General features: G+C 40.3%; 3 protein-coding genes across 4 annotated transcripts in view; 1 reads left to right on the top strand and 2 right to left on the bottom strand.

Moving 5' to 3' along the window:
- rgs11 (regulator of G protein signaling 11) overlaps positions 1 to 6,635 on the top strand; it is an 8,300-nt gene extending 1,665 nt beyond the window's left edge. The window contains exons 4-17 of the mRNA XM_039815215.1: positions 175 to 281; positions 549 to 600; positions 867 to 925; positions 1,103 to 1,179; positions 1,326 to 1,407; positions 2,128 to 2,193; positions 2,748 to 2,771; positions 2,877 to 2,938; positions 3,231 to 3,344; positions 3,586 to 3,701; positions 4,338 to 4,425; positions 4,513 to 4,651; positions 5,690 to 5,772; positions 5,855 to 6,635. Of these exons, the coding sequence (XP_039671149.1) occupies positions 175 to 281; positions 549 to 600; positions 867 to 925; positions 1,103 to 1,179; positions 1,326 to 1,407; positions 2,128 to 2,193; positions 2,748 to 2,771; positions 2,877 to 2,938; positions 3,231 to 3,344; positions 3,586 to 3,701; positions 4,338 to 4,425; positions 4,513 to 4,651; positions 5,690 to 5,772; positions 5,855 to 5,993 (1,208 nt within the window). The 3' untranslated portion in view covers positions 5,994 to 6,635. The remainder of the gene's footprint in view (positions 1 to 174; positions 282 to 548; positions 601 to 866; positions 926 to 1,102; positions 1,180 to 1,325; positions 1,408 to 2,127; positions 2,194 to 2,747; positions 2,772 to 2,876; positions 2,939 to 3,230; positions 3,345 to 3,585; positions 3,702 to 4,337; positions 4,426 to 4,512; positions 4,652 to 5,689; positions 5,773 to 5,854) is intronic.
- A 2,792-nt stretch (positions 6,636 to 9,427) lies between these two features.
- pgap6 (post-glycosylphosphatidylinositol attachment to proteins 6) lies at positions 9,428 to 19,245 on the bottom strand. Its single transcript, XM_039815213.1, has 13 exons — positions 19,182 to 19,245; positions 18,449 to 18,632; positions 18,060 to 18,261; positions 17,003 to 17,130; positions 14,354 to 14,619; positions 13,898 to 14,238; positions 13,677 to 13,773; positions 13,145 to 13,259; positions 12,125 to 12,267; positions 11,808 to 11,986; positions 10,661 to 10,807; positions 10,416 to 10,532; positions 9,428 to 10,240 (listed from the first exon to the last, which is right to left on the bottom strand). Exons 1-13 carry the CDS (start codon positions 19,243 to 19,245, stop codon positions 9,917 to 9,919), a joined length of 2,307 nt encoding a protein of 768 aa, XP_039671147.1. The 3' UTR covers positions 9,428 to 9,916.
- A 1,533-nt stretch (positions 19,246 to 20,778) lies between these two features.
- Positions 20,779 to 24,279, bottom strand: LOC120568034 (leucine rich adaptor protein 1-like). 2 transcript variants are annotated; one of them, XM_039815219.1, is made up of 3 exons: positions 23,963 to 24,279; positions 22,605 to 22,789; positions 20,779 to 21,880 (listed from the first exon to the last, which is right to left on the bottom strand). In XM_039815219.1, the coding sequence occupies exons 1-3, from the start codon at positions 24,032 to 24,034 to the stop codon at positions 21,358 to 21,360; spliced, it is 780 nt and encodes a 259-aa protein (XP_039671153.1). In that variant the 5' UTR covers positions 24,035 to 24,279; the 3' UTR covers positions 20,779 to 21,357. The 2 variants fall into 2 exon arrangements, with proteins under 2 accessions (XP_039671153.1, XP_039671152.1); XM_039815218.1 differs by having other exon boundaries at positions 23,922 to 24,279.
- Between the last annotated feature and the right edge of the window lie 1,536 nt (positions 24,280 to 25,815).

A 25,815-nucleotide genomic window follows, 5' to 3' on the forward strand; every position in this document is an offset into this window, starting at 1 on the left:
GTATAGGTTGTAATGTGTCCTATACAAATCACTAACATTTATGGCAGACTAAGGTGTGTAAGCTTGAATAAGAAGCTGGATGAACTACTTTAAGTGTACAGCCCCGACAATCACCTAAAGAAACTGAAACTGTGAGACAGTCCAATGATTAGTTTCTTCTGTGGTGTTTAACAGAGGCACTGCACCTTAGTGGCTTGCTGGTGCGATATGGGTATATTTACCCTCTCAAGGAGCCGAGATCTCTTGTGTTACGGCCTGATGAGTCGCCCTACCGCTTCCAGGTAAGTCGGTCATCCCTCATGCAGTATGTTCATTCTGGCTGCTTGTAAAAACCCTCTGCCTCTCCTTCCAGTTTAAATGCTTTACCACTTTTGGCTTAACTGTCACATTCCCTCTACCACTGGCTATCTCGCCTAAACTCTCTCACTCCATTAGCCCACTTTCTAATCCCCCATCCATCTGTCACTCTCTGCTGCCACTTTTTTATCACCCCACTGTACTATCAATCTCTATCAGACATTAAAATAAATGTCACTTATTTTTCTCAGACTCCTTACTTCTGGACGAGTACCCGGTGGCCTGCCTCAGAGCTGGATTATGGTAAGGCAAAAAATAAACTGAAGGAGTAAGCCCCATTATATATTATATATTTAATTGTGAGGGAGAACAATCGTTTTCCACCCACTATAAAATGTGACAAAGTACCAATAATTCTAAGAAATCTTCCACAAATATCACATCTTACAAGAGTTCTGATAAGCATTTTCAGGAGCTTTGGGCAAAACATACATAGATGTAGATCCAGGGCACAGATCTCTTAACCTCTGTTCTTTACTGTTTTTGTTTTCCTTCTTATATGCCATCAGCAATATATTTGGCTAAAAAGAACATAAGAAAACAAGGAGAACTGATGGAATATGAAAAGGTAAGGAAAGAATGTGTCTGTGTGTGTAAGTTACAGAGCTGTAAGAGTGAGAATGTGTGTATTATGAATTATGCAGTAGTCTGGGGTTATTACTTTTCTAAATTCTCTCTTTTCTGTGTGTGCGTGTGTTTTCTTCTTTTCTTATTCATTCCTTGCCCTTTTTCTCTTCCTTTTTAGACGAGGTACAGTCTGTTACACAAGAGGATCAACCACACCTGGGACTTTGTGGTGATGCAAGCCAGAGAGCAACTCAGGTACGCTCACACACATGCACCCACACACACACGCACCGCACGTACGCAACACACACACACACACACACACACACACACACACACACACACACACACACACACACACACAAACACAAATCCAAACTTAAAGTGTGATTTATGTTTAGAGCATCCAAACAGAGGCGAAAGGCTGACCGCATTGTTCTCGAATGTCAGGAGCAGGCCTACTGGCTCATCAACAGGCCCCCGGTACGTTTACTGTTATTGTACTCTTTACTACACTACTGCACTATACTGTTCTATACTATACTATACTATACTGTGCTCTGCTATACTATACTATACTATGCAACTATAAAAACATGTTTTACAGTATTTAAACAGTCAGTCCCACTTTTCCCGCTAATGTTCACTCACAGTCCCTTCTGCCTCCTACATGAAATATTAAACCCATCTGGTAAAAACTTCAACAGGAGAGGGAGAAAATTAATAATCATCATATTTCACTTTTTTTCATCGCAGCAGTCCATTTTATTCTTAGATGGAGACAAGTAGAGAGAATGATCAGAAGGGAAATAAAAAGAGGGGGGCAAGGAGGGGAGGAGGAAAGGGATGATGGTAAGTGTAGAGGTACTGTGGGGGAGAGGAGAGGGTAAAGCAGAGGACAAGAGTTTGGAGGAGGGACTCCATCTTGTCTTATGAATTAGAGACGAGGACATGGAGAAAAAGAAAGAGAAACTTGAGAATAAAAATCAGAGCCAGTGAAGTGGAAGGCTCAAGAAAGGATAAGTGCTTACTCACACGCATATTCTCATCAGTCACACACACACACACACACACACACACACACACACACACACACACACACACACACACACACACACACACACACACACACACACACACACACACACACACACACACACACACATAGTTATTAGTGTGTGTATGTTTCTGTATTTTCTTCAGCCTGGGGCGCATAGTGTGTTGGACATGGGTCTGGAGAGACCAAATACCAGCGCAGGAGTTACACTGGTCAGTGGCATCATATTTCTTTACTTCCTGTTCTAGTGTTTATTCCCCTCTAAAAAAGCTAATGTGATAACACATCTGCTATCTATCTCTTCTCTCGTTTGTTTAATTGCTTTCCCTCTTTCCTGCTGCTGGGATTGTTTCAAAGTAAGTGTCCGAGTGAGCTGTGCTACACTATGGACAAATACAGTAAATTACAATATTTTTTTTATAATATATTTATACAATAAAAATATAAATAGAAGTTAAATATTTGAGGCCCTGACATCTCCAGTGTCCCACACAATTTCTAATTAGCAGCAGCAGTAAAAATAAAAATATTCATCTATGATAATAATTCAATTTATAGTATGTTATAAACTGTATAACTTTATATTACACTGTGCATTCCTAATTTTTTAGAATATATCCTGCTTTAAAATTTAAAGGCATTGTTTGTATGGGTGAACACATATAGACACAGGGAAGCTGCCTACTGCTATTGATATGACTAAAAATGTATAATGCTGTCATTGTGTGAGCCAAAGTGATGACTGTGTTTTTCTTAACAGAACTAGAACAGTGAGCACTACAAAAGTGAGGTAAACATGATATATCATTTATACACCCTCACTTTAAGTACATTGACTGTATAACTCTTTTCGTGTGTTTACATTTGTACGTGTGCTTTTTGCCTTTGTTTACAGATTGAAACCTCTAGAAGGGCTCTTGGAAGAAACCGTGTAAAGTCATCCATCTGCCTAGAAAGGTATGTGTCAGTTTGATGAACACACGTGTGCAGACACACACACACATGCACATGTACACATAAGGACTAATGGACTTGCAGTCCTGGACTGCCTGAACCGAACTCTATGTCTCCAGCATGCACACACATGCCTATAAGGCTTAGTGCTCCCACTACAAGAGCCACTAATGGATGCTTCCTGAGGCAAGTTGGAATTAGTGGCCATTAACTCTTATGATCTGCAGCGCAAATGCAATAATACTGTGTGTTTTTGTGCGTGTGCATGCCTCTGCATTTGTGTGTGTATGTGCAGTTTTGTGAAATACAGCGAGCAGTATCAGAACCACGACCCCATTATGCAAGGGTCCCTTCCCAGTAACCCCTGGATCTCTGATGACACCGCATATTGGACAATGAATTCAGAAATGTGAGAACACACACACAACACACACACACACACACACACACACACACACACACACACACACACACACACACACACACGCATTATAACAACTTCAAACTACAGTCCACTAAAGTCATAGCTGTTTTCAGCTTTTGTAGCATCTCTTAACATGTCAATTCATTTTGTGGTTCAAAGTCACATCAGAGTAGTTCACAGTGTCACATTGGATGTGTTTGTGTTGTTGGTGCGTCTCTGTGAGCAGGGTGCCTATACCAACGCGTCTTCGAGTGGAACGTTGGAGCTTCAGCTTCATGGAGCTTCTTAACGACGGCATGGGGAGGCGGGAGTTCATGACTTACCTGGAGAAAGAGTTCAGTGGTAAGATAGAGTGACTAAAATGTTGGAATATACTCAAAATACAAATGTTAGGACATTTGGTGATTAGGTATGGTGATTAGAACCGACCCAACTTGGTGAAAGGAATTCATACAAAGAAATATCCCGTATTTCTAAACAAAATTGTGTTTTACAGGTTAAATCACAACCCTGTGGTTTGGGTGGCAGTGGAATGCTGAAAACAGAATTATATACGGAGAAGCGTACCGCACTAATAAAGAAAGAAAAATGAATTTAATTGTTATCTTAGGACAATCATCTTAAAATGGTTCTTACTCTTATTAGCATTCAGAATTTCATTATCTCCCCCAATGACATTTTCCAATCCCAGCGGGGAAAGATGGAAGGGTTTAGGTAGTGGAAAAAAAGATTAATTTCATGATATGGGTACTAAAGAGAATGGAAAGAGTAGACAAGGAAGAAGATTAGAGACACAAAGCAAAGGAAGGGATCTGTTCATCCATGCAGACATAGGAAATAGTGCCACTGGCCAAGGTTTTCCACAGAGAAATGCCGTGCTATAAAAAGTCTCTAATTGTTTGTCACATTTTCCTGCTTGACTGTTTTGTTATTCACCTGCATACATACCCAACACCTCATTGTCTTTCTCTCTGCCAGCGGAGAACCTGTGTTTCTGGCAGGCCTGTGAGGATATTAAGCATGGAGAAAGCTCCAGGATCATAGAGAAAGTGGAAATGATCTACAAGTAAGTGTATAAGCACACAAACATGCAAAAGTAATGTATACTTATATCTACTGTCAGATGAATTCCACTCTTTTGTGTGTGACTCAGGAACTTCCTGGCTCCTGGAGCTGCCCGTTGGGTCAACATCGACAGTAAGACAATGGATAAAACTCTAGAGGGGATCAGAAACCCACATCGTTTTGTCATGGACGACGCACAAATGCACATCTACTTTCTCATGAAGAAGGTCTGACCTCCGACACATTGTAGTTTAATACTTGAAACTTTACCCTTTGAATATAGATCTGGAAAGATTTGGTTATGCATGTTTTTGGCTGTATTATTTACATTTCAATACATTATATTTCAATTATTTCCAAAACTATGCAACTGTGTGAAGAATCCAAAGCCAAATAGGGCTGGGAGATATGAATATATAGATCGTCAAAACGATATATAAAAATGCCTATCAGATATATTTTTCTACATGGTTTCTATTGCAATGTCAGAAAACTAGGGGGCAAACTGCATTAGGGCAGTATTTAAGTCATTTGAACGACTATAAACGAACTATAAAGGCGCTGTTTTGCTAACATGGAGTATAGAGTACAAAAAATAGGCTTTACCATGTGGTTATTACATATAGACTATTTATTTATTGAATTACCAGAAAACGTTGTGATATGAAATGACCTATATCGGGATAGAGGATTTTAGCCATATCACCCAGCCCTATTGCCAAATATAATTGCAGTCTTGATGTTCAGTGTGATGGAAGGTAGGCTACTACTCAAGCAAACTTCACAAATCTGCTAATTAATTTTCATAACTCAAAAAAAGCAATGGCTGCCTGGAAGAGTAGGATTTAACAGTGATTTAATAGGGTTTAGATCTCCCGGGGACAAAGATAGGTATAACTGTGTGTCGTGAGCATAATTGTAATAACGTGCATGGGGTTTCCGGATTTTGTGGCCTAGCCAAACTGTAACAGCAGTGGACCCGGTATTGACCCCTGAAGGATGCCACATTTGATTTCCTTTCCTAGACGTACTAGAATTACTAGTGAGGCAAACAGTTGTCATCCATTCAGATATAATGCAAACCAAGTATATTTTATTTGGTCAAAACATACATTTTCTGTCAATTTTAGGTAGATAGTTTTAGAAAGTTCTTCAACTGTCGTCCATAAACTAAAAGCACACATCACATCATAATGGCAACTTTTCAGGTTAGCTGACGTAGAACATACTTAATGTTGTATTTTTGTGTATGTTTGTGTATATAGGATTCTTACCCAAGATATCTTAAGTCTGACCTATACAAGAACATGCTGGCCAAAGCTATTGTCCCCCAGGAGACAAAGAAAAGGTGAAATGACACATCAATTACCACTCTGACTTTACTTTTACTTTAATACATCATTCTCTAACATTACACTCCTTCCTTTCAGTGTGTTCCCCTTCGTGAGACGCCAACGGCACTCTAACCCCTCCCCTGCTCAGGCTGTCGCTCAGGCGACAGAGGAAGACGGGCATGCCAAGGGGGCCGGGCAAGCAGGTACCAACTCTGCAGCCGGCTCCAATGTCTGATGCCAGGCCAAAAATAATTTATCTTTTGGCCCCCTAAGCAACCACCCAAGGAGTTCTCCTCTGTTTTTTCTTTTAAGTCAAACTGTCTGTGTGAAAGCCAAAGCTTTTCTTTCACCGCGGCAACATTACCAGAGCTAGGATTTCAACATTAGAGCTTCCTCTCAGAGCACAGGTGTTAATGCGTACCACAGCAGCATCACATCTTATATCCAGAGCACATTGTGTACAGCAAAATAAAACGAGCTTTTAGTGCCACTGTTACAGCCTTCACTGCTGCATAGCCATCCTGCAGCCACATCCCATCTCAGTCCAAAAGTCAGTCCTGTTGTTCCTGATATGGCCAAGTCTTCCTTTCTCCCTCAATAACCTTTACATCTAATCTACTCTGTCTTTCATTAGCAGGTTTAGGCAAAAATATTGTTCATAGAGCAATAGAGATGCAAAATATATATTTGGTCAAATCTTTGCCTCAGCATGTGTGTGATTATCGTACAATTTGCTTGTTTTGTTCATTCCATGCCAGAGCTTCACATTGTCATGGTTGTTGCTGTTAATTTTGCTCGAGCATGTTTTCATCCCAATAAAAAGTCACAACAGCACACAGTGTTGTGTTTTGCTCTCAGCTCTGCATGCTGTGGTAAACTGTGAGGGTGTGTGGATCTGTGATCAGGCTTTTATTTTCTACTTTCCATTTGACTTCCTATCTTCTATTTCTTTCACGTCGCGTTTCTTTGTAACCCTTGGGTCTATTTTAAGCACAAAGCCTTTATATGGTTTGTTTTAGCATTTATTAAACTCCAGATATAAAGGCTTTGTATTATTGAATTACAGAGATCCAGTAACTCAGGCCATCTGACAGCTACTTCCAGAAGCTTAAAAACCAGCTGCTATTTGCTGAAAATATTGGCTCAGGTCTGTTTCCTACCCATGCTGTTCTCTTTCTCGTCCACTTCTGTGTCTGAACCATGGATGTATTATATTAAGATCTGAACTTGGTAACTTCTTTTTACCCCTTTTTTCTTCATCTAATAATTTTCCAGGTTTACTTTCCTCTCTTCTTCCTTCCATTGGTCCTCTGGGAGCTGCAGTTTCTCTCACTGGAGTTGCTCCCCCTACTGGCTGTATGTGGTTAAAGTAACACTAGTTTTACTAATCCCTATAAATTAGTGGGTCCCAACAACCTTTTGGCTTGTGACTCCAAAAAACTAACAGTGTTATCTCAACTAAAGATAGAGACCCCTTAGATAGGATAGGAAGCGGTTAGGTTGGGAATAACTTGTAAATACAGCACATAAAGGGCCACGTAAATAATTATTGTCTATGCAGAACTTATAACATATTAAGGGGGCACTCCACTGTTTACTCATAAGGAGGACAACTCAGCCTGTGAGAACAGTTGCATAATATCTTCTATGGTTGTGAAGGAGCTAAGGTAGACAGAAAGCCTGCAATATAAACTAAGGGCATGGAGTTTTAAAGATGAGCATTTAGATCTTATGAAAAATGTTTTTGAGTTGCATACAGTATTGGAAATGCAGGATCCCATACATTTTTAAGTTTGACTCATACTAGCGTAAAAAAAAAAATCACAATATGTTGGCCTTTGCTGCTTTGATTTTGAAAAACAATGAGCAGTAAGGCTAGATGCTGTGATCTGCAACACTGATCTGTGTCAGCTTTGCAGGATCTGAGAGCCCATCAAATTTACTAATGGAGGTAAGCCATATGAGCACACGAGCAAATACTCATACACGCGTGCACAGACACACACACACACACACACATACACACTGAAATGTGTATTTCAACACTCCAAACAAGCACATACAGTATATATCTGAGGATTATAGTAATCTGCTTCCCTTCATGCCCCATCCACTCTGTGTATGAGAGCGTGTGAGTGCATTAGGGGAAAAAACGGAGACTGTCCACATAAAAAGCAATAAAACAATCTTGAAACCATTCTCTTTATTCAATAGATTTATTCTTGGATCTTTTTAACAAACTGAAAAGTAGCTGTCCAGTACAAGGAAGTGAAATCATGTTTTACACCGAACATTACATTTCTTCCTTTTTACACACATGAGAGCTATAGTTAGCTGCAGTGGTGGGACGCATTTCATACCCCTACTTAATTGTGACAACTGAATGAAGTGATTTACAGTCTCACACACAAGGGGGAAAAAAAACAATATTTTATAAATGAAAGTGACAGAAACATTCAATTTGAACCTGTGCAAAATTACAATGTGAAAATCATCACGGTGAAGAGGAGGCACTAGACACAATAATCTATATATACATTCATAGTGCCCATTCATACATATATGGGCTATGTACATAACAGCGTTAGTTTTATAATTATAAAAGTGCTTCAGAATGATTGTTGGTAAAATGTAAGAACTGGTAAGGTTTTAAAGAGGCAAAATGAACAGAGGGGATGAGAAGAGAGCGGAGAGTAGACAAAAAAGAAAGGACACTGAGTCGTGTAAATCTGTACATGAACATAACCTCAGTACAGTACAGTATGTAAAGATTTGGATTATGGGAAGGCATGATAAATGTGGTAAGCAGAAAAAGCACATTACTGGTTTTAAATCATATCTACTAGATGTTTGGTTCCTTTTATGCAAGGATACATTAAAAAGATTTTTAAAAAAGCTAGTTTCCGCTGATGAGGACCATGTAATTAGGGCTGGGTATCGCTGCTGCTGGGACAAATTACAATGCTTATGGTGATTTGCTGCAAGCAAAACCAAACAAATACCGGTACTTATTTTTTTTAAAGATTGTACACATTTGACTGGAAAAGTCTCGTACCGATACCCAGCCAAATGTCAAATGTCAATGTCAAATGGTTAAAAGTTCATAAACAAAGCCAGAAAGCCAAACTATCTTAAAGGTTGTCCAAATAACCCATCAGTTAATAATCAAGCAGATCTTAAATGGATAGAAAAGTTGAAAGAACTTAGAAATTTTGCCCAGGCCTGTGCGGAAAATGACAATATATAGGATACAAGAATGAGGCTATAAATAAAATATAGTATACTTTATCAGCGGACTCAATGAGAGGCTGAATATAAAGATTTATAAATATTTCAAATATTGATTTCCTAACCTATATGTACATAAACAATATGTACAAATGTCTGGTCATGAGGTCAAAGGTCAGGTGGTCTGCTACCTGAAGGTTTTGCTGTTCAAACCTAAGCTAGTCTCGCATTGCCAGACCCTCCTCCAAAGCGCGCTGAAGAAGAGTCTGGCTACTCCACACAGCATTCTGGGATGGGAGGAAAACGTGCTCTGGTTTAATGACATTTCTTTAAACCAATCAGAATCGTCATAAGCGGTGCTAAACTCCGCACAGAGCCGCTGCAAAATAGTCGTCTGCGAGAGAAAACTCAGATTGGACAGATAGTCTAGCTAGCTGTCTCAATTTACCATGCAGAGATCTGAGGAGCAGTCAACAATAGTCCTCATAAATCCACCAAATTTAAAATTCCAACACAAAGAAAGCAGAAGGAAACGGAAAATATATGCATCTGGCGGAAACCTATGAGAATATAGGTCTACGTTTGATTTTAAAATGTCAGAGTCTTTAAAAGGTCCCATGGCATGAAAATTTCACTTTGAGGTTTTTTAACATTAATATGCTCATTGTGGGACTGGCTCTAGTGGCTGTAATTCTGCACCAATGCTGAATTTCGAGAAAGAGACTTCAGATACAGTATAAGGGGACCACTAAGGTCTATATAAAAGCATCCAAAGAGCACCATGTCACGGGACCTTTAAAGATTTTGTAAGATTTTATCAAAATGAGCATACACCCTGCGTTTGTGTGTGTCGTTATATCTCAATTTAATGTTTGCAGTGCTGTTTAACAATCAATGCCATGTCACTTTGCTTCCTTACAGCATCTCCTACTATGTGACAGTGTAGAGTTCATCCTTGCCGCTCTGACAGAGTGTGTACCCACAGACCCGTGGTCTCCAGCTCCAGTCCCAGCTCACGCCCCTACTCCAGCCCAACGCCTCCCTGTTCTTCTCTTTCGGCGGCAGCAGGAACACCACGCAGCTGGCCACCAGGATGTGCCACAGCGAGTGCGTGTAGTAGTAGTTGACCTCGGTCTCGGCAAAAATGTACAAACATACCCCGGTCATGGCACAGATCGCCCCCGGGATTAGGAAGAGGACCCAGCGTTTCCAAGAAGGTGGGTAACAATGTCGTCGCCGCACACCTCGGTACACCTGTAAACAAACGATAACTGGATTTAGCACACCTCAGCAACGGCAAGATCATTGTTTTATTATCACGCTTTTGTTTTCTGCCCATTGTGACTGCCTAGATTTTTATCAACAACTCAGCCAGCAGCAGATTCCCATTAGATAGTGTTTTGTACACTCCCTGTAGTGTATGTCTTACCCAGGCAGTGACCATGAAGAGTATGGCACAGAGGACGGGGCCCAGCAGGTTCCACAGGCCTTTGCGGTCCAGCTGCATTGACATGGCTATCAGCAGAGCCCCGAGCATAAACAGAGTCTGCACAAACAAGGTATTAAGACTTTTTTTTTTAAACAAATCTTAGCATCTTAAATATATATTAATCCTCAGTTAAGAGTGATACAGTAATAGTATTATTGGTAAATAGGAGATAGTCAGTGTCTTACATATTTGAATGTGTCGCTGATGCGAGCCATGCACAGGATGGTGACCCAGATGGAACAGATTGAACCCAGGAAGTCACAGTATTGTAGGGTATCGTAGTCCATTATGCACATTACGGCTACACCTGGCTGGTCACATGCATGGTAGAACTAGAATATGAAAAAAAAATAATAATAATAAAAAAAAAAAAAACACATGAAAAAAGGGAGGTATTACTCTGAATGCCACAAAACTATCCACCCCTCCTGTCAATATAGGTGGGAATGAATGCTCTTATTCCCCACAGTTATGTAAAATACACAAAGACTTTTCAATAGTGACCAATCTGACAAATGTATAACTTGAGTTTTTCTCAAAATATGCTTATTAAAGCATACAAAAAAAAATCCTGGTGGTAAAAATGAATGAAGATACCTACCATCACAGCTCTAACTAACAACCCTAGTAATATATATTGAAGTAAACAGATGCTGTCTGTCAGCATTTTTACTACCACAGCTGGAAGCAAAAAGAATGATAGATGAAGTGCGACAGTTAACCACACACACACACACACACACACACACACACACACACACACACACACACACACACACACACACACACACACACACACACACACACACACACACACACACACACACACACACACACACACTACAGCTGGAGGTAGGGCTGGGCGGCATGTCGATATTTTACCTTATATCGATATACTGTATTTTCAAATGAGATATGGGATAGACAATACCGTTTATATCGATATAGTTTGATGTTGCGCTACATGACCCATTTCTTTTCTCTTTATAACTTTTTGGTCCATATCGCCCAGCCCTAGCTGGAGGATGCATATAAATTCAATGTCTTGACTTTTGCATCCTTATACCATATCAATACGCTATTGTGTTACATAGATCATACATCCTACAAATATTAGCGGCTGTAAAAGGTACACTTTGTGCCTTAACTATACATGTTCACTCAGCATTAAAAACTGTGGACGGCAGTCTTCACAGTCTTGTGAGGAGGATCATTTTCTTTTTAGGTCACCTGGGCTCAATAGAATATAGAATATGAACAATACTCTAGAGACACGGCTAAAATGTAATATTCCCATATATATGCATGAGTGTGTATTTGAGTGTGTGTTACCGTGGAGAAGAACATTGTGAAGAGGTAAACAGAGGCCTCCGTGATGTAGCAGCGTTTGATGGCCACCACGATGGCAGGCAGGAAGGACAGGTTACTGAGCGTGAGCAGCAGAGTTGCCGTTAACTGGCGACAGAACGACTGAGCTGTCGAATCATCAGTGCAGCCCCAACCACCCCAGCCTACACACCAAATGAATACATAACTGAATGAATCAGTAAGTTACAAGAAAGGATACAGTGTTAAAGATAGACTAGGTATTTAGGTTATTTAAGTAAGATGCAAAAGTATCTTGATGTTTATGCGAGTGTGTGTCGTACCAGCCTTGCAGACACAGGCAGCGTACAGGTAGCTGTAGGATCTCAGCAGTCTACATTCACCGTATGTCCCACAGTCCTCTACGCAGGCACTGATGAACACCTCTGGGACCACAGACACCAATGATGTATTACCACAGTCACTGCTGCAGAACAAAAAACACATTTAAACATTAAAAAACAATGAACAAGACAGAGGTATCTCATAAAACTCAAGGTCTCAACACTCCGCTCTCTGTGTGTTGCCGTTCTCAAAATCCCTTTGCTGTGGGAAACAAACAAACTTCGAGCAAGCAAGCTACATGCTGAAAATGGCAACTTTTAAACAAAAGTTGGATCGTGCAACAAGGCAGGCCTGCTTGGTTCTTTCAGGGAATGATTGTAAAGATTAAAAAAAGGAATATATGTTTACAGCATTAACTATTTAACTGGGATGTTTTGGGACCGATTGCCGGGGTTGTTATGGACAAAATACACACGGCGATACACCGTGTAAGAGAAAATGACGTTAACCATGCGTCCAGCTAATTTAAATAGCTCACATTACTGTACTGTGTGAACAGTATAAAACTTCATTTAATATTGTAGGTGGCGTTTTCTTTTGCGGGGTGCAAATGTTCCACCAAAACAAGTTTCGAGACTATTTTGCAGAGCCACCGTTGCTGCGTCCGGAGCTTAGCGCTTGTGATTGGTTTAAAGAAATGCAAACAACCCAGAGTGTTTTTTTCTCCTATCCTAAAATGTATCTGTGGTGTAGCCAGACCTTACTACACAGCGCTGTGAAGATAGGCCTGGCAATGCGAGACTAAATCTAACGTAACAAAAATAAAAAAATAAAAAAAATAAAAAAAAGGAGATATGTGAATTTACAACAATATACAATGTGGATTTTAAAAGCATGTATTGCCTTTTGGAGGGAGGATGCACAAGGACAAAATGCCATAGGTGCAGAAAACATTTAGAAATATTTTAGATACACATTTTCAGATAGGGATAGAAGTGCAAATTTTGCATGCGTGTTACCTGTTGCAAGTAAGCTGCAGGGTGAGGTACCATGTTGTTGACTGGGGAAAAGGCAGTCTGACCACAGCTTTAGGAACACTGGCATTCACATGGACACCGTACCCTGCAAACAAAGCTGCAGATACGCACATGAGAAGTGTCTCAAAATTTCATTTGCATTTTCATAATGCAAAGTCAAGCTTCCAGATTTATTTATTTTTGCTACCCTACAAAATGAAATCTTTCATAAGTGCTTTTTAAGTTTCACCGTGACAATCTCTAAGTCAAGCACTTGGCAGAAGGCAAAAAAAAAACATGTGAGAGTTGACAGTCCCATTTCATAAATGTCTTATTTGACTTGTACTTTTTATGAGCTGGAATCCATTGTCCATTCTTAGCATATCATTATTTATCATCAATCCTATGGCCCCATTTTCTGATGATTTCGGTTGCCTGATTCATTAAGCTACTGCAGTTATTTCCAGGTGTTTATTGCATCAACTCCAATTCCTCAGTGTAATGGTGAATAAATCTATCCGGTTATCTGTGCTACCTGTGCGACAGGGTTGAGAGTGGTTGAGTTGGAGGACTGGAGCCCAGGGAGAGAGACAGGCCACCACACTGCTGCTGTTCGCCAGGGTTACATTAGTCTACACACACAAACAAACATGTATCAAAGTAAAACAGCATGAAAGCTTAACTCAGAATCTCAAATCTAACAGATTTTATCAGAATACTGTATGTGTGAATGTGTAGTAAATCAGCAGTACTCACAGTATTGAGTGTGAGCTGTAGGTTCAGTGTACCACCAGTGGCTTGTGTGTGCAGGGGGTAGGTGAGCAGTGTGGGGTGTGTATCTGTAACGCTGACATTGGGTCCATTGACAGGAGTGAATCGGAGCGACAGAACATCCACCTCCTCACAGAGCACAGGGATGCTCCACACACACGCCGACAACGGTGTTAACAGTGATGCTGATTCACTGCCAAAGGTGATTGCGTCTGCAAGCGCTGAGCTGTTGCCTGCTGATGTTGAGTTGGTATTGCTGCTGTTGCCATGGAGGTGGTTGATGTCATCATCTACTTTAAGGCCTACACTTTTTGGCTTACATCCCACTGAGGCAGACACAGACAAATGCAGAATAGAATAAATTCCACACACAGGAAATGGATTTAGACAGAGATATAATATGAGAAAGTTATGTTTATGGACGTGTGTTTCTGTGTTCACCTGTGTAGTTGGAGACGATACTAAAGGTCACAGTACGGTTGTCTAGGCTGCTCTCCACGACAACTCGTAACCAGGTATCCCAAGGTGGGTTGTAAAGAGCTGCAGAGCAGCCAATCCCTGAGCAGTTCACTGTTACTGGGCGCTGCTGCAGAGAGGCAGAGCCGAGCTTGAGGACCAGTGAACAGTTTTCGCTGTCTGCTCCCTCACCTGACGAACAGTCAGCCACAGAGACGGAGAGAGAGGAGGCAAACTCTGGAACATACAACCTAATGCAAACACAAAAACATTAAAGAGTCGCTATGCAGTTTTGGCCATTTCTTCGCTTTTTGCTCGCAGGTTTCTCTAGAGCTCCCCCTACAGCTTCGGAATAGATATTTGGCAGCTCCTATGTTTACTTGTGTCCGACTCCTTGCTCGGTCAGTCTGCCGTTTCCTCTTTCTCTGTTCCTCCGACAATGCTTTCCTAGCTTTCGGCTTCTTTTTTTGCCGGCTCAGCCATGACAATAGTGTGAAAAACTGCATCGCTACCTTGTTAGCCGGTTCCTGAATGGGTGTATGTGTGCAGTGCTGTGAAGCAATTCTTTACATTGGGAGACCTGACATCACGCAATACTTCCTTCCTGGCTTGCCGGCCGAGAGTTGCAAGGGTGGTTTTTCCACTCACAGGCGCTAGGGGGGAGCTAGACGACCACCATTCAACTCGAAAAATGTCATATTACCATTCCAATGTTTAGTTAAGGTAAATTAAGCTAAAAAAAAACTGCATAGTTCCCCTTTAAAAAGGGACTTACAGTGGGGCTCGAAAGTTTGGGCACCCCAGGTAAAAATTTGTATTAATGTGCATAAAGAAGCCAAGAAAAGATGGAAAAAATCTCCAAAAGGCATCAAATGACAGATTAGACATTCTTATAATATGTCAAAAAAAAGTTATTTTATTTCCATCATTTACACTTTCAAAATAACAGAAAACTAAAAAATGGCATCTGCAAAAGTTTGGGCACCCTGCAGAGTTCATAGCATGCACCGCCCCCTTTGGAAAGCTGAGACCTGACAGTGTCATGGATTGTTCTCAGTCATCGTCTGGAAAGACCAGGTGATGTCAATCTCAAAGGTTTTAAATGCCCAGACTCATCTGACCTTGCCCCAACAATCAGCACCATGGGTTCTTCTAAGCAGTTGTCTAGAAAACTGAAACTGAAAATAGTTGACGCTCAAAAAGCAGGAGAAGGCTATAAGAAGATAGCAAAGCATTTTCAGATGCCAATATCCTCTGTTCGGAATGTAATTAAGAAATGGCAGTCATCAGGAACAGTGGAAGTTAAAGCAAGATCTGGAAGACCAGGAAAAATATCAGACAGAACAGCTCGCAGGATTGTGAGAAAAGCAAGTCAAAACCCACGTTTGACTGCACGATCCATCCAGAAAGATCTGGCAGACACTGGAGTTGTGGTACACCATTATCTGTAAAGAGATACTTGTACAAATATGGTCTTCATGGAAGAGTCATCAGAAGAAAACCTCTTCTACGTCCTCACCACAAAAATCAGCGTTTGAAGTTTGCAAATGAACATATAGACAAGCCTGATGCATTGTGGAAACAAGTTCTGTGGACCGATGAGGTTAAAATAGAACTTTTTGGTACGTTTGGATAAGAAAGGGCACAGAATTTAATGAAAAGAACCTCTGTCCAACTGTTAAGCATGTGGCTGGATCAATCATGCTTTGGGGTTGTATTGCAGCCAGTGACACAGGGAACATTTCACGAGTAGAAGGAAAAATGGATTCAATAAAATTTCAGCATATTTTGGACGCTAACTTGATGCCATCTGTGAAAAAGCTGAAGTTAAAGAGAGGATGGCTTCTACAAATGGATAATGATCCTAAACACACCTCAAAATCCACGGTGGATTACATCAAGAGTCGTAAACTGAAGGTTTTGCCATGGCTTTCACAATCTCCTGACCTCAACATAATTGAAAATCTATGGATAGACCTTAAAAGAGCAGTGCGTGACAGACAGCCCAGAAATCTCAAAGAACTGGAAGACTTTTGTAAGGAAGAATGGGCGAAGATACCTCAAACAAGAATAGAAAGACTCTTGGCTGGCTACAAAAAGCATTTACAAGCTGTGATACTTGCCAAAGGGGACAGTACAAGGTATTAACTCTGCAGGGTGCCCAAACTTTTGCAGACACCATTTTTTTGTTTTCTGTTATTTTGAAAGTGTAAATGATGGAAATAAAATCTAACTTTTTTTGGCATTTTATGCCTTTTGGAGATTTTTCCATCTTTTCTTTTATTACATTACATGTCATTTAGCTGACGCTTTTATCCAAAGCGACTTACAATTGCTATATAGGTCAGAGGTCGCACGCCTCTGGAGCAACTAGGGGTTAAGTGTCTTGCTCAGGGACACATTGGTTGATGTATCACAGTGGGAATCAAACCCAGATCTCCTGCACCAAAGGCATGTGTCATATCCACTGCGCCATCTTGGCTTCTTTATGCACATTAATACAAATTTTTACCTAGGGTGCCCAAACTTTCGAGCCCCACTGTATATAGACTGACAACAAAAATATAGAACAGGACAAAGGATGGGACAACAGGAAATTAGACGTGTACACATGCACACACAGACAGTTCTTACTTAAGGCGTGCAGGTCTGTCAGAAGCTGCGGTCTGCTGGAGGAATGTGCCCTGCTGTAAAATAGGTGTGTCCACTGCTCTCCTGACTGATAGCTGAGGCTGGAAGAAGTACGAGCAAGACGGAAAGCCCTGATAGATAAAAACCAAAAAAACAACAATGTAGATCATTGGGGGACTAATGCACGGAAAATACAAATATGAAGATATAAGTAGGGCTGGGCGATATGGAGAAAATCAAATATCACAATATTTTTGACCAAATACCTCGATATCGATACCGCAACAATATTGTGGTGTTGACTAATGGTGCTTTCACAAAATATTTACACAATGAGATTTTTGATAAATAATCATCAGTAATGTGGATATAATGACTAAGTGGGTAAAGGCAAATAATAGATCAGTTACAACAGTCTGGTAAGTTTAGAAAAGGACATAACTTTACTGTAACGCATCCTCTAAAACCAGGAAAAGACAACACTTATGCCATATTACGATATCCAAAATCTATGACGATATCTAGTCTCATATCACGATATTTATATAATATTGATATATTGCCCAGCTCTAGATATAAGATACAGTATCATGTAAATAGAAATGTTCTTTCAAGGCCAGCCGTTGGTGAATAAGACTGCACTACCAGCTACAATTCTGCAATATGGGAAGAGGCCAAGAAAAACAAGAATGGGGTTTAGCTACTTTACATAACAAAAGATCCACCCACTGCCTGCACTGGTGGAACAGGTTGTGGAAAAGTAGAGCATGATTGGAATACTGACACTTTATCTTTCTTCTTTAAATTCTAATTCAGACAAATATGAGGGACATACATGTAGTCAAGTGTAAAAAGTTGACCGGCCAGCGTACAATTTTTCTCACAAGTCCACACGTCTTGTAAATGGTCTTAATGAAAATTGCAGGAGTTTTAACGAGCACGGTTTGTGTTCATATGACCAGAGTAACAGTCCAGTAGGAGAAACAATTTCAGGGACTCATAACAATAAAAACAATAACAGAAAGTAACAAGCACATGCTGCATACGGCCCTGTACAAACCTTCTGCTCTATGCGCCCATCATCTTCAGGCAAGTGGGCCCCAACGTACCAATCACCGGGAGCAGGATTGGAGAGGTTAAAGGTTGTGGAGCTCTGTGATGTCACCGGTAGGATCAGAGACAGACAGGGGCTCCATAGCGTTGCATTGGGAAACACCGACCCTACTGGATTTATAACTGGAGGGGCACCATATTGAATATGGCTAAAAAAGAAAGTGAGGGTTTCAAAGTAAGTTTCAGAAGAAGAAAAAAAGAAAATTAAGCAGAGAAACTGGTTGAGCAGAGGACAAAAATAGATTAAGAAGAGTCCCATGAGCAGAGGAGAGACTGACATATATAGCAGAGAAAATGGATAAACGTTTTCACGATGCAGAAGTTAGTATATCTTACATGGTGACATTGTGCTGTCCACATTGGAAGGTGTGGCCCTTGGTGACAACAAACAGCCAGTGAGCGATGGCAGTTTCCTCGGGTATATGAAACCTCTGCAGCCTCACGTTGCCGTACCAACCATACTTTGACAACTTCTGAGCTGGTTTGGACGAGAGCTCTGATACAAAGGTCAACTGTCCATCTGTAGGGCATAAGATTTCATTGTAAGCGCACAAACAGTTTTTTTTCCTACTAAGTGTAGTAAAGTAAGCTGAAGGAAAATGAAGAAAATGGGAGGGAAGTAGTTTTTCCACAATATACTATAACTGTATGTGCTGATCTAAGCATGCGATTGAAGATTACAGTACATGCATCATTCAACAATTAACAACAATTAATGATAAAGAGAAACCGCATAGAGCACAACTGACACAATTAGACATTCAGTAATAAAGAATACAAAAGAAATGCTGTCACACTAATTATACAAGTCTAAGTAACGCTAGTCTAAACCGTGTTACATGTTAAGCAGAACCAGTATACTGATATTATTCAATTAGCAGTACGGTCAATGAGAGGTACTGTAAATATATGACATTCATCATAGGGAGTATAGCATAGTGTGAGAGCATTTTACAGAGCGCACACTGTGCAGGTTTCTGGCATTCAGGTAAACTCGCATGTCGAGATAGTTAGCAAACATGCTAACACCAGTTTCCTCTGACTTCGTCCCTTTTGCTGAAACGCTTACCGTCTGCTAATGCCCAAGACGTCAAGGCGGCGAAAAGGAAACCACGTATAAAACAAAATTCCATGTTTCCTTCACGAGTGCTTGAACCATCACACCGCCATTTATCCACCTGTAAATGTCACACAAATATATCGCTACCGGGAACTCATTCTACCTGCACAACACTTCCTGATTTCTATGAAAATACACGACGTCACGAGAGTCGTCGTGTGTGGCCTTTGTGGTCCGTCGGAAAGATGAACATCATAGACGTGAACGAGCTGCTAGAGAGTAAGGAATTGGCATTTCATTCATGGTTTGTGTCATTTCAGAGCTCTGAGACAGGGCCGGCCCTAGACTTTTGGGGGCCCTAAGCAGGATTTGGTTTGGGGACTCTCCACATTGTAACATGTTGCCACTGCACTTGGCACTAAACCAACTTGTGTATTGTAAATATTAGTTTAAGCACTCATACAAATAAGCATTTAAAGACTTATGTGAGACCTATTAGCAGCAACGCTATCTTTAAATAGACCGGCTCTGTTATGAGCTCTATTGTGGGACATTTCAAGCGCTCTTGGGGGCCCCTCTGGTAGCCACGGGGCCATAAGCAGCCGCTTAGTTCGCTTATGGGTCGGGCTGGCTCTGCTCTGAGATGATGTGAAAATATCATTAAAGTGACACAGATATGCATCTCCTAAATTTACATGGTGTAATTAATATGTTGGGATCTCATACACATGTTTTTGAAGTGCATATACTTGGATTATTTTTGGAACAATATTTATAAAAAATATGTTAGAAACACTACACAGAAAGTAATTACATTGGACCTTAGAATATCTATATATTGGGATACGTAGAAATGCTGAAAAGTTTGATAATGATGAAAAGAAATAAATACTATTAATAGTGACAGCAGCAAAAAACATCTGACAGGATATGGGGCAAACTTGTAAATAATATGCACAAATTAGAGGAGCAGTAATCTCTATAGAAATTATATTTTTGTATGTGAAATGTAGCCATGATTGAAGGTTGGTATAAATGAGAGTTACAAAGATGCTGAATATGTCTTGTGGTAAAGGGATAGGACAATGAAAAGAGTAAATGATTTTAATGATGAATGTATTGACACATGTAAACAGAAAAGAAAACTCAATAAAGATATTAAATTTAATAAAACTAAAAAAAGTCACATAAATGACAACTTTTGGTTGATAACGCAAAACATAATGCACCAAATTGAATTGGGTATAGCATATATTATTGGGTCTTTGTAAATAAAGAAGAAAAAAAGAGTGTGGTCTAGACCTACTCTATCTGTAAAGTGGCCTGAGATAACTCCTATTATGATTTGACAATATAAATAAAAATTTAATTTAATTAAATTGAATATATTAGTCCATGTACACAGTGCTTGTGTTAATTATAATGTTTACAATAAAAGACCAAGCTTGAGAGAACCAAGGAAGGTAACTCTGGCCTATAGGAACAGCTGAAATGCCTTCATTTTAACATGATTAGGACTTATTTCACCAAGACTAAAGACCGAAATTACACACATTCATTCAGCAAATTCATACTTCTCTGCTGTTTGGGTTAAGAGACAACTAAGATCATCAATAAAGACTTGTTTATTACCAACAGATATAACAATTTAAAAAGAACAAAATGCATAATTGCAGCATCATTTTTAAAATCCTCACAGCTTAAATGTTGCCTTAAATCCATAAATGTGAAAGAATTCAAAGAGACTGGACAATATATGAGAAATAAGCACAAGACAGTATTGGCAGCCATTCTTGTCTTATGAATGAGATAAGACAATCAAATGCAATTGAATGAAAAAGACAGAAAACAGAGTTCATGATCAATATCTCTGCAATTCAAGTCCCTAGTAAAACATTCACTATATAAAGATCTCTCAATATCTTCTAGAGTTCCTTCATATTTGTGATTTCTTTTACTTTTAATAAAAGTTTTTTTTGTTGGTATTTTTGGAACTCCTTAAATACACACATCAAACAGCATACATTCTAATCAAAAGCCAAAGAGTAGGAAAAAAGAGACAGTAAAACATTAATCTTTAGGAATCACTCATCATTCATTCATCAGTGTCAACTTGCATTTTAAACTGTTGAAGGGAATAGCTTCAAACCAAATATCAAACATTTAAAACGTGCAATATAGAAGATCATAGAAACGTCACATCGTCCTGTGACTCCACCCAGCACCACTGAGCATCATAGCCCAGCAAAGCCGTCTCTCTATTATGCACACTCTCTTCCTCTACCATCTTTTTGTTCTGAGAGGATCTGAAAGTCTCCTGAGTTTGATGCTCTGTCTGTGTCTCCCCTGACTGTTTAGTGAGGGGAAAACTACCAGTGTCCGCTTTCACTTCTCTTCTTGCCCTGTTAGATCTGAAAAGAGCTCTTCTGATGCTGTCAGCACCATCTTTGATGTCTTTTAATGGAGCTACACCTGAGTCCTGTGGTTGTGACCTTTGTAATTTGGCACTAACCAAACCACTGGCAGGACTAGATGATGGCTCCCCATGCCTGGAAGGACGAGGGGGTCTTGCATCGGTAGACTCGGGGATTAGCATGTCAAAGTAGCTCTTGTGGTTTGAATCACCATCCCCAGCGTGCGGTGGGTGATCTGCTAATTCCTCACCAGAGGCGGTTTCAGTCAAATCCTGAGTTGGACTCTGGCTTCCTCTGTGGGAGCAATGGTAGAAATACTAAGCCACATATAAAGCCTGAGCCCTTAAACTGACAATGCTTTAAATCTGCTTCCAGGGTGATTCTGCGATCAAAAGCTTCTTTTTTTCTGAATCACTGGTTAAAAACAAAATGCAGCAGTAAAGTACACATACTAATACTGTTTGGGAAACTTAATTTCTTTGTTTTAGGTTTCAGAGGCTACACTGCATGAACTTCCCCAAAATTCATTGTGGACATTTAGAAGGATGTTAGAACATTTTCAGTTCAAGTTTGTGTTTTACTATATTGCTTGTCTGTGTATTCTCACAGTAGCCTATCAAATCCTAAGAAAAGTACACATTTTTCATATCGTAAAAATTCACTGTTATATACTCTTCAGAACACTGATGAATATGCCAAATGTAGTCTCACATTGCCATACCTATCTTCACAGGACTGCGGAATAAATGCCAAATGTGATAACTGTGATAAATGTGACATAAAATGGTTTTGGTTAAGTGCAGAATACATTTTATGTTTACAGGTCTTTTATCTGGACATATATTGTCGCATTTCTGCAATGCAAATACCCATCGTGATAATAATCCATACTACACCAATATTTTGGTAAGATATTGGTCTTGGTATGGGTATACCTGGGTATAACTTAAAAATAAGCACACATTTTCAGTGAGAACAGGTTTTCTGTACACCTGTCAAACTAAACACTGTACTGTACCTGCAGGGGGACATCCAGGGCCCTTGCTCCTCCACAGTCACCAGGCTGCTCAGGCTGCCTGTTAAGCTGCTGCCATGGCTGGCTAGGCCACCCCGCTCCTCCATCAGCCAACGCATGGCCTCGATACCCTCGTGCACAGCCACCAGCTGGCGCAGAATCCTCACATCGGCAGAACGCAGCCACCTCTGCATTAATAGTGAGAAAAAGATAAGCATGATACAAGTGAAAATAAAGTGTGTGCGTGTGCGTGTGTGCACTGCAGTTATAGGCTATGTATCAGGAGAGCTGAGAAAGCTGTGTGGATTTAAAGTGCTCATATTAGGCTCATTTTCAGGTTCATAATTGTATTTAGAGGTTATATCAGAATAGGTTTACATGGTTTAATAAAAAAAACTATATTTTTGTTGTACTGCACACTGCTGCAGCTCCTCTTTTCACCCTGTGTGTTGAGCTCTCTGTTTTAGCTACAGAGTGAGACATCTCATTTCTGTTCCATCTTTGTTGGGGGAGTCACACATGCAGTAGCTAGGTAAGGACTACTAGCCAGTCAGAAGCAGAGTATGAGGGCGTGCCACGCTAGCAGCTAGGCGAGCATTATAACGTGTTCGAAGTAAAGGCTGGACTACAATAGAGCTGTTTGGAGCAGTTTGTGAACAGTGTTTTCTCTAAGGTAAGTCCCTTTGGGGTGGACTTTGGGCTTTTTAACTTTGTAAACCTATAACATGCACAAAAAGATATATAACACAATAAAGGAAAGGGAAAAAGCCAAAAAGCATAATAGCACTTTAAACGCTCTCAAGGGCCCCATTAATCGTTCTGACACCTGTCTGTGCTCATTTGACTGCAATACGAGCTCAAGAAAAGAGCAAACAAACAGAGAAGAATGAGGGAGGAACAAAGGTGAGGTACAAGGTGCTCAGAGAATAAGCAAAGGAATCCAGTTAGAATGTGTAAAGTGAATGGAGGTGAATGAGAGAGAAGCCAAGTGAAGGGTGTGGCGGAGACAGGTGACAGTATCTGTCATTAGAAATAAAAACAATAAGCAGGTGAAGCAGCTCAGAACGGAACTCTTCTGGAGTTCAGACAAAAACATGTAATCAGAATATGAGAGAAGTTATTCCTGAACAAGTTGTGCAAATTTTGGCTTTGCCTAAACATGGAAGATGCGCAGGTACAGGCAGGCGCACTCAAACAGTTCACACCCTGCTGAGTCACTACAATACAGAAGATTTTGTCCATCTAGAAAAATTCATAGCATACATACAGTGTCTATAATATGATAGATGTATTGCGGAGAAGACGACAGGATTCTTTTACCATGTCTTGTTTTAAATTGCTTATTTTGTCGGCAAAGCTACCGGCGAAGGCAGAGCTGCGGTCTCCCCTGTCGACCACATCAGACCTCCAACCATCTTCGCGGTCCGCAGCATCCCTCATCCAAATCAGAAGACTTTCCGGTGTTTTCCTGCCAACCTTATTTTCCACTTCTTTCAGATCTGGGAAGGAATCGTTGAGGATTTCCTCTGCCATCCCACCGCGCAGTAATTAATTCCGAGTCTTCCGACCGTGGCTTTAGATGGACGAGAGCTTGTGCGTAAAGGCACTTCAGCGTTCCACTGTGAGATGTTAGACCCCCCCAGCGGGAGTTCACGCACACACACACACACACACACACACACACACACACACACACACACACACACACACACACACACACACACACACACACACACACACACACACACACACACACACACATCTCCCACACTGCTCCACTTACAACAAAATCCCACACGTTATATTCCTGAACACTCCACAATAAACCATGATCACGAACGACAAACCTGCTGCAGAGGCGCATAACAAGCCATGAAAACGCTGGAAGTGTGAACGAGCATATCACCTGTCCTGCTGACTGCTGTCACCATTCATGCTACAGAGGTATTGATGGAATGTAGCCCAGAATGTGATGCTGGAAAGTGGAAATGCTCTTTGTGTAGTCCTCAAACAATGGTTGGAGTTTCATACAAGCATTCACATGGAGAGGCTTCAGTAACACCTGTGCGCACATACGTAGCCATACCTATTCGGCTGTGAAATCACATGATGATTTACCGTCTTTAACTTAGCTATATTTGATTATGTAGCATTATAAAAAAAAATATGTCATCCGAATTTACCTAAAGCCAGAAAACCTGTAGTTATAGCCTATAGGTATTTTAGGTATATAAAATGTAATGTAGGCTAGGGGCCTATAAATTAGGCAATACCTATAATTTACAGTGTCTACACAGACTAAATCTCTCCATGAGTAACTGTCCTGCCCTGGGGTCAACTCCCCAATGTCCTCATGGTAACATGAGATGAGATGAGATGCAGGCAGCATGCTTAAATGCATGTCCATATAATGTATGGTATAACGTATAACTGATTTTAGACATAAAGTGAATACAAATTCATAATAGGCACGTATGAATCGAATTATGCCTTATCAGGTAGCCTAAAGCCCATTTCACACTGCATATTCTTAGCCCTGGGCTATGAGTTGACCCTGGGATGATTTAGTCTCTTGTCACACACACACATTGTTAACCCATGGTTAACCTAAGCCCATGGGTTGGAACAGTTTATGTTCTGATGACATGACAAAGAAGTCCTGTGATTGGACAACACAAACGTGAGCAAGTTCCTTTTTTTAACCTTTAGCCCTGTTTCACACTGGCAACTTGTAGGGCCTAGGGCCAGCAAGCCATTGGAGAGGGAGAATGGCAGGTTAACAAGGGACATGCATTTTGGTTATTTTGTCAACAAAGGGGATAGCATCCCCCCTCATCCCCACTCAAACGCAAATCGCTTACTGAATGTAATAAGGCTATGTTAGCTAGCCAAATTAGCTAACCTTCTAACTAATGTTTACTGTCAATCGAAAATGTCGCTCCCTGTAACAAAATGCATTGGTCCCAAAGCAACATTATATTATTGTAGAAACAGCTCTACAGTTCTATGAGTTATGCTTCTTCTCTAACTTTTCATAAGAAATATTTTGTTCCAAGAAAGTAACTTTGCTCACAATAACGCTAGCTAACATTAAAAATATGCTAACATTTACCACCTGAGTAACGTTACTTTAAGTTATTAAAACCAAGTGTATCTGGCTAATGCTGGTTAAAAACATAGAATCTCATGAAATTATATATAGCATAATTATATA

Source organism: Perca fluviatilis, chromosome 11 (genome assembly GCF_010015445.1).
Source record: "Perca fluviatilis chromosome 11, GENO_Pfluv_1.0, whole genome shotgun sequence".
NCBI classification, from domain to species: domain Eukaryota; kingdom Metazoa; phylum Chordata; class Actinopteri; order Perciformes; family Percidae; genus Perca; species Perca fluviatilis.

Coding starts and splice junctions, on each gene's coding strand:
- pgap6 (XM_039815213.1), bottom strand. CDS start 19,245: ATGGAATTTTGTTTTATACGTGGTTTCCTTTTCGCCGCCTTGACGTCT. Junction 13,260..13,676: donor CTCTCAACCCTGTCGCACAG/GTAGCACAGATA, acceptor GCGTATCTGCAG/CTTTGTTTGCAGGGTACGGT. Junction 10,533..10,660: donor TCAGCGACACATTCAAATAT/GTAAGACACTGA, acceptor TTGTTTGTGCAG/ACTCTGTTTATGCTCGGGGC.
- LOC120568034 (XM_039815218.1), bottom strand. CDS start 24,134: ATGGCAGAGGAAATCCTCAACGATTCCTTCCCAGATCTGAAAGAAGTG. Junction 22,790..23,921: donor GCAATTTAAAACAAGACATG/GTAAAAGAATCC, acceptor CTATTAATGCAG/AGGTGGCTGCGTTCTGCCGA. Junction 21,881..22,604: donor CCCTGGATGTCCCCCTGCAG/GTACAGTACAGT, acceptor TTGCTCCCACAG/AGGAAGCCAGAGTCCAACTC.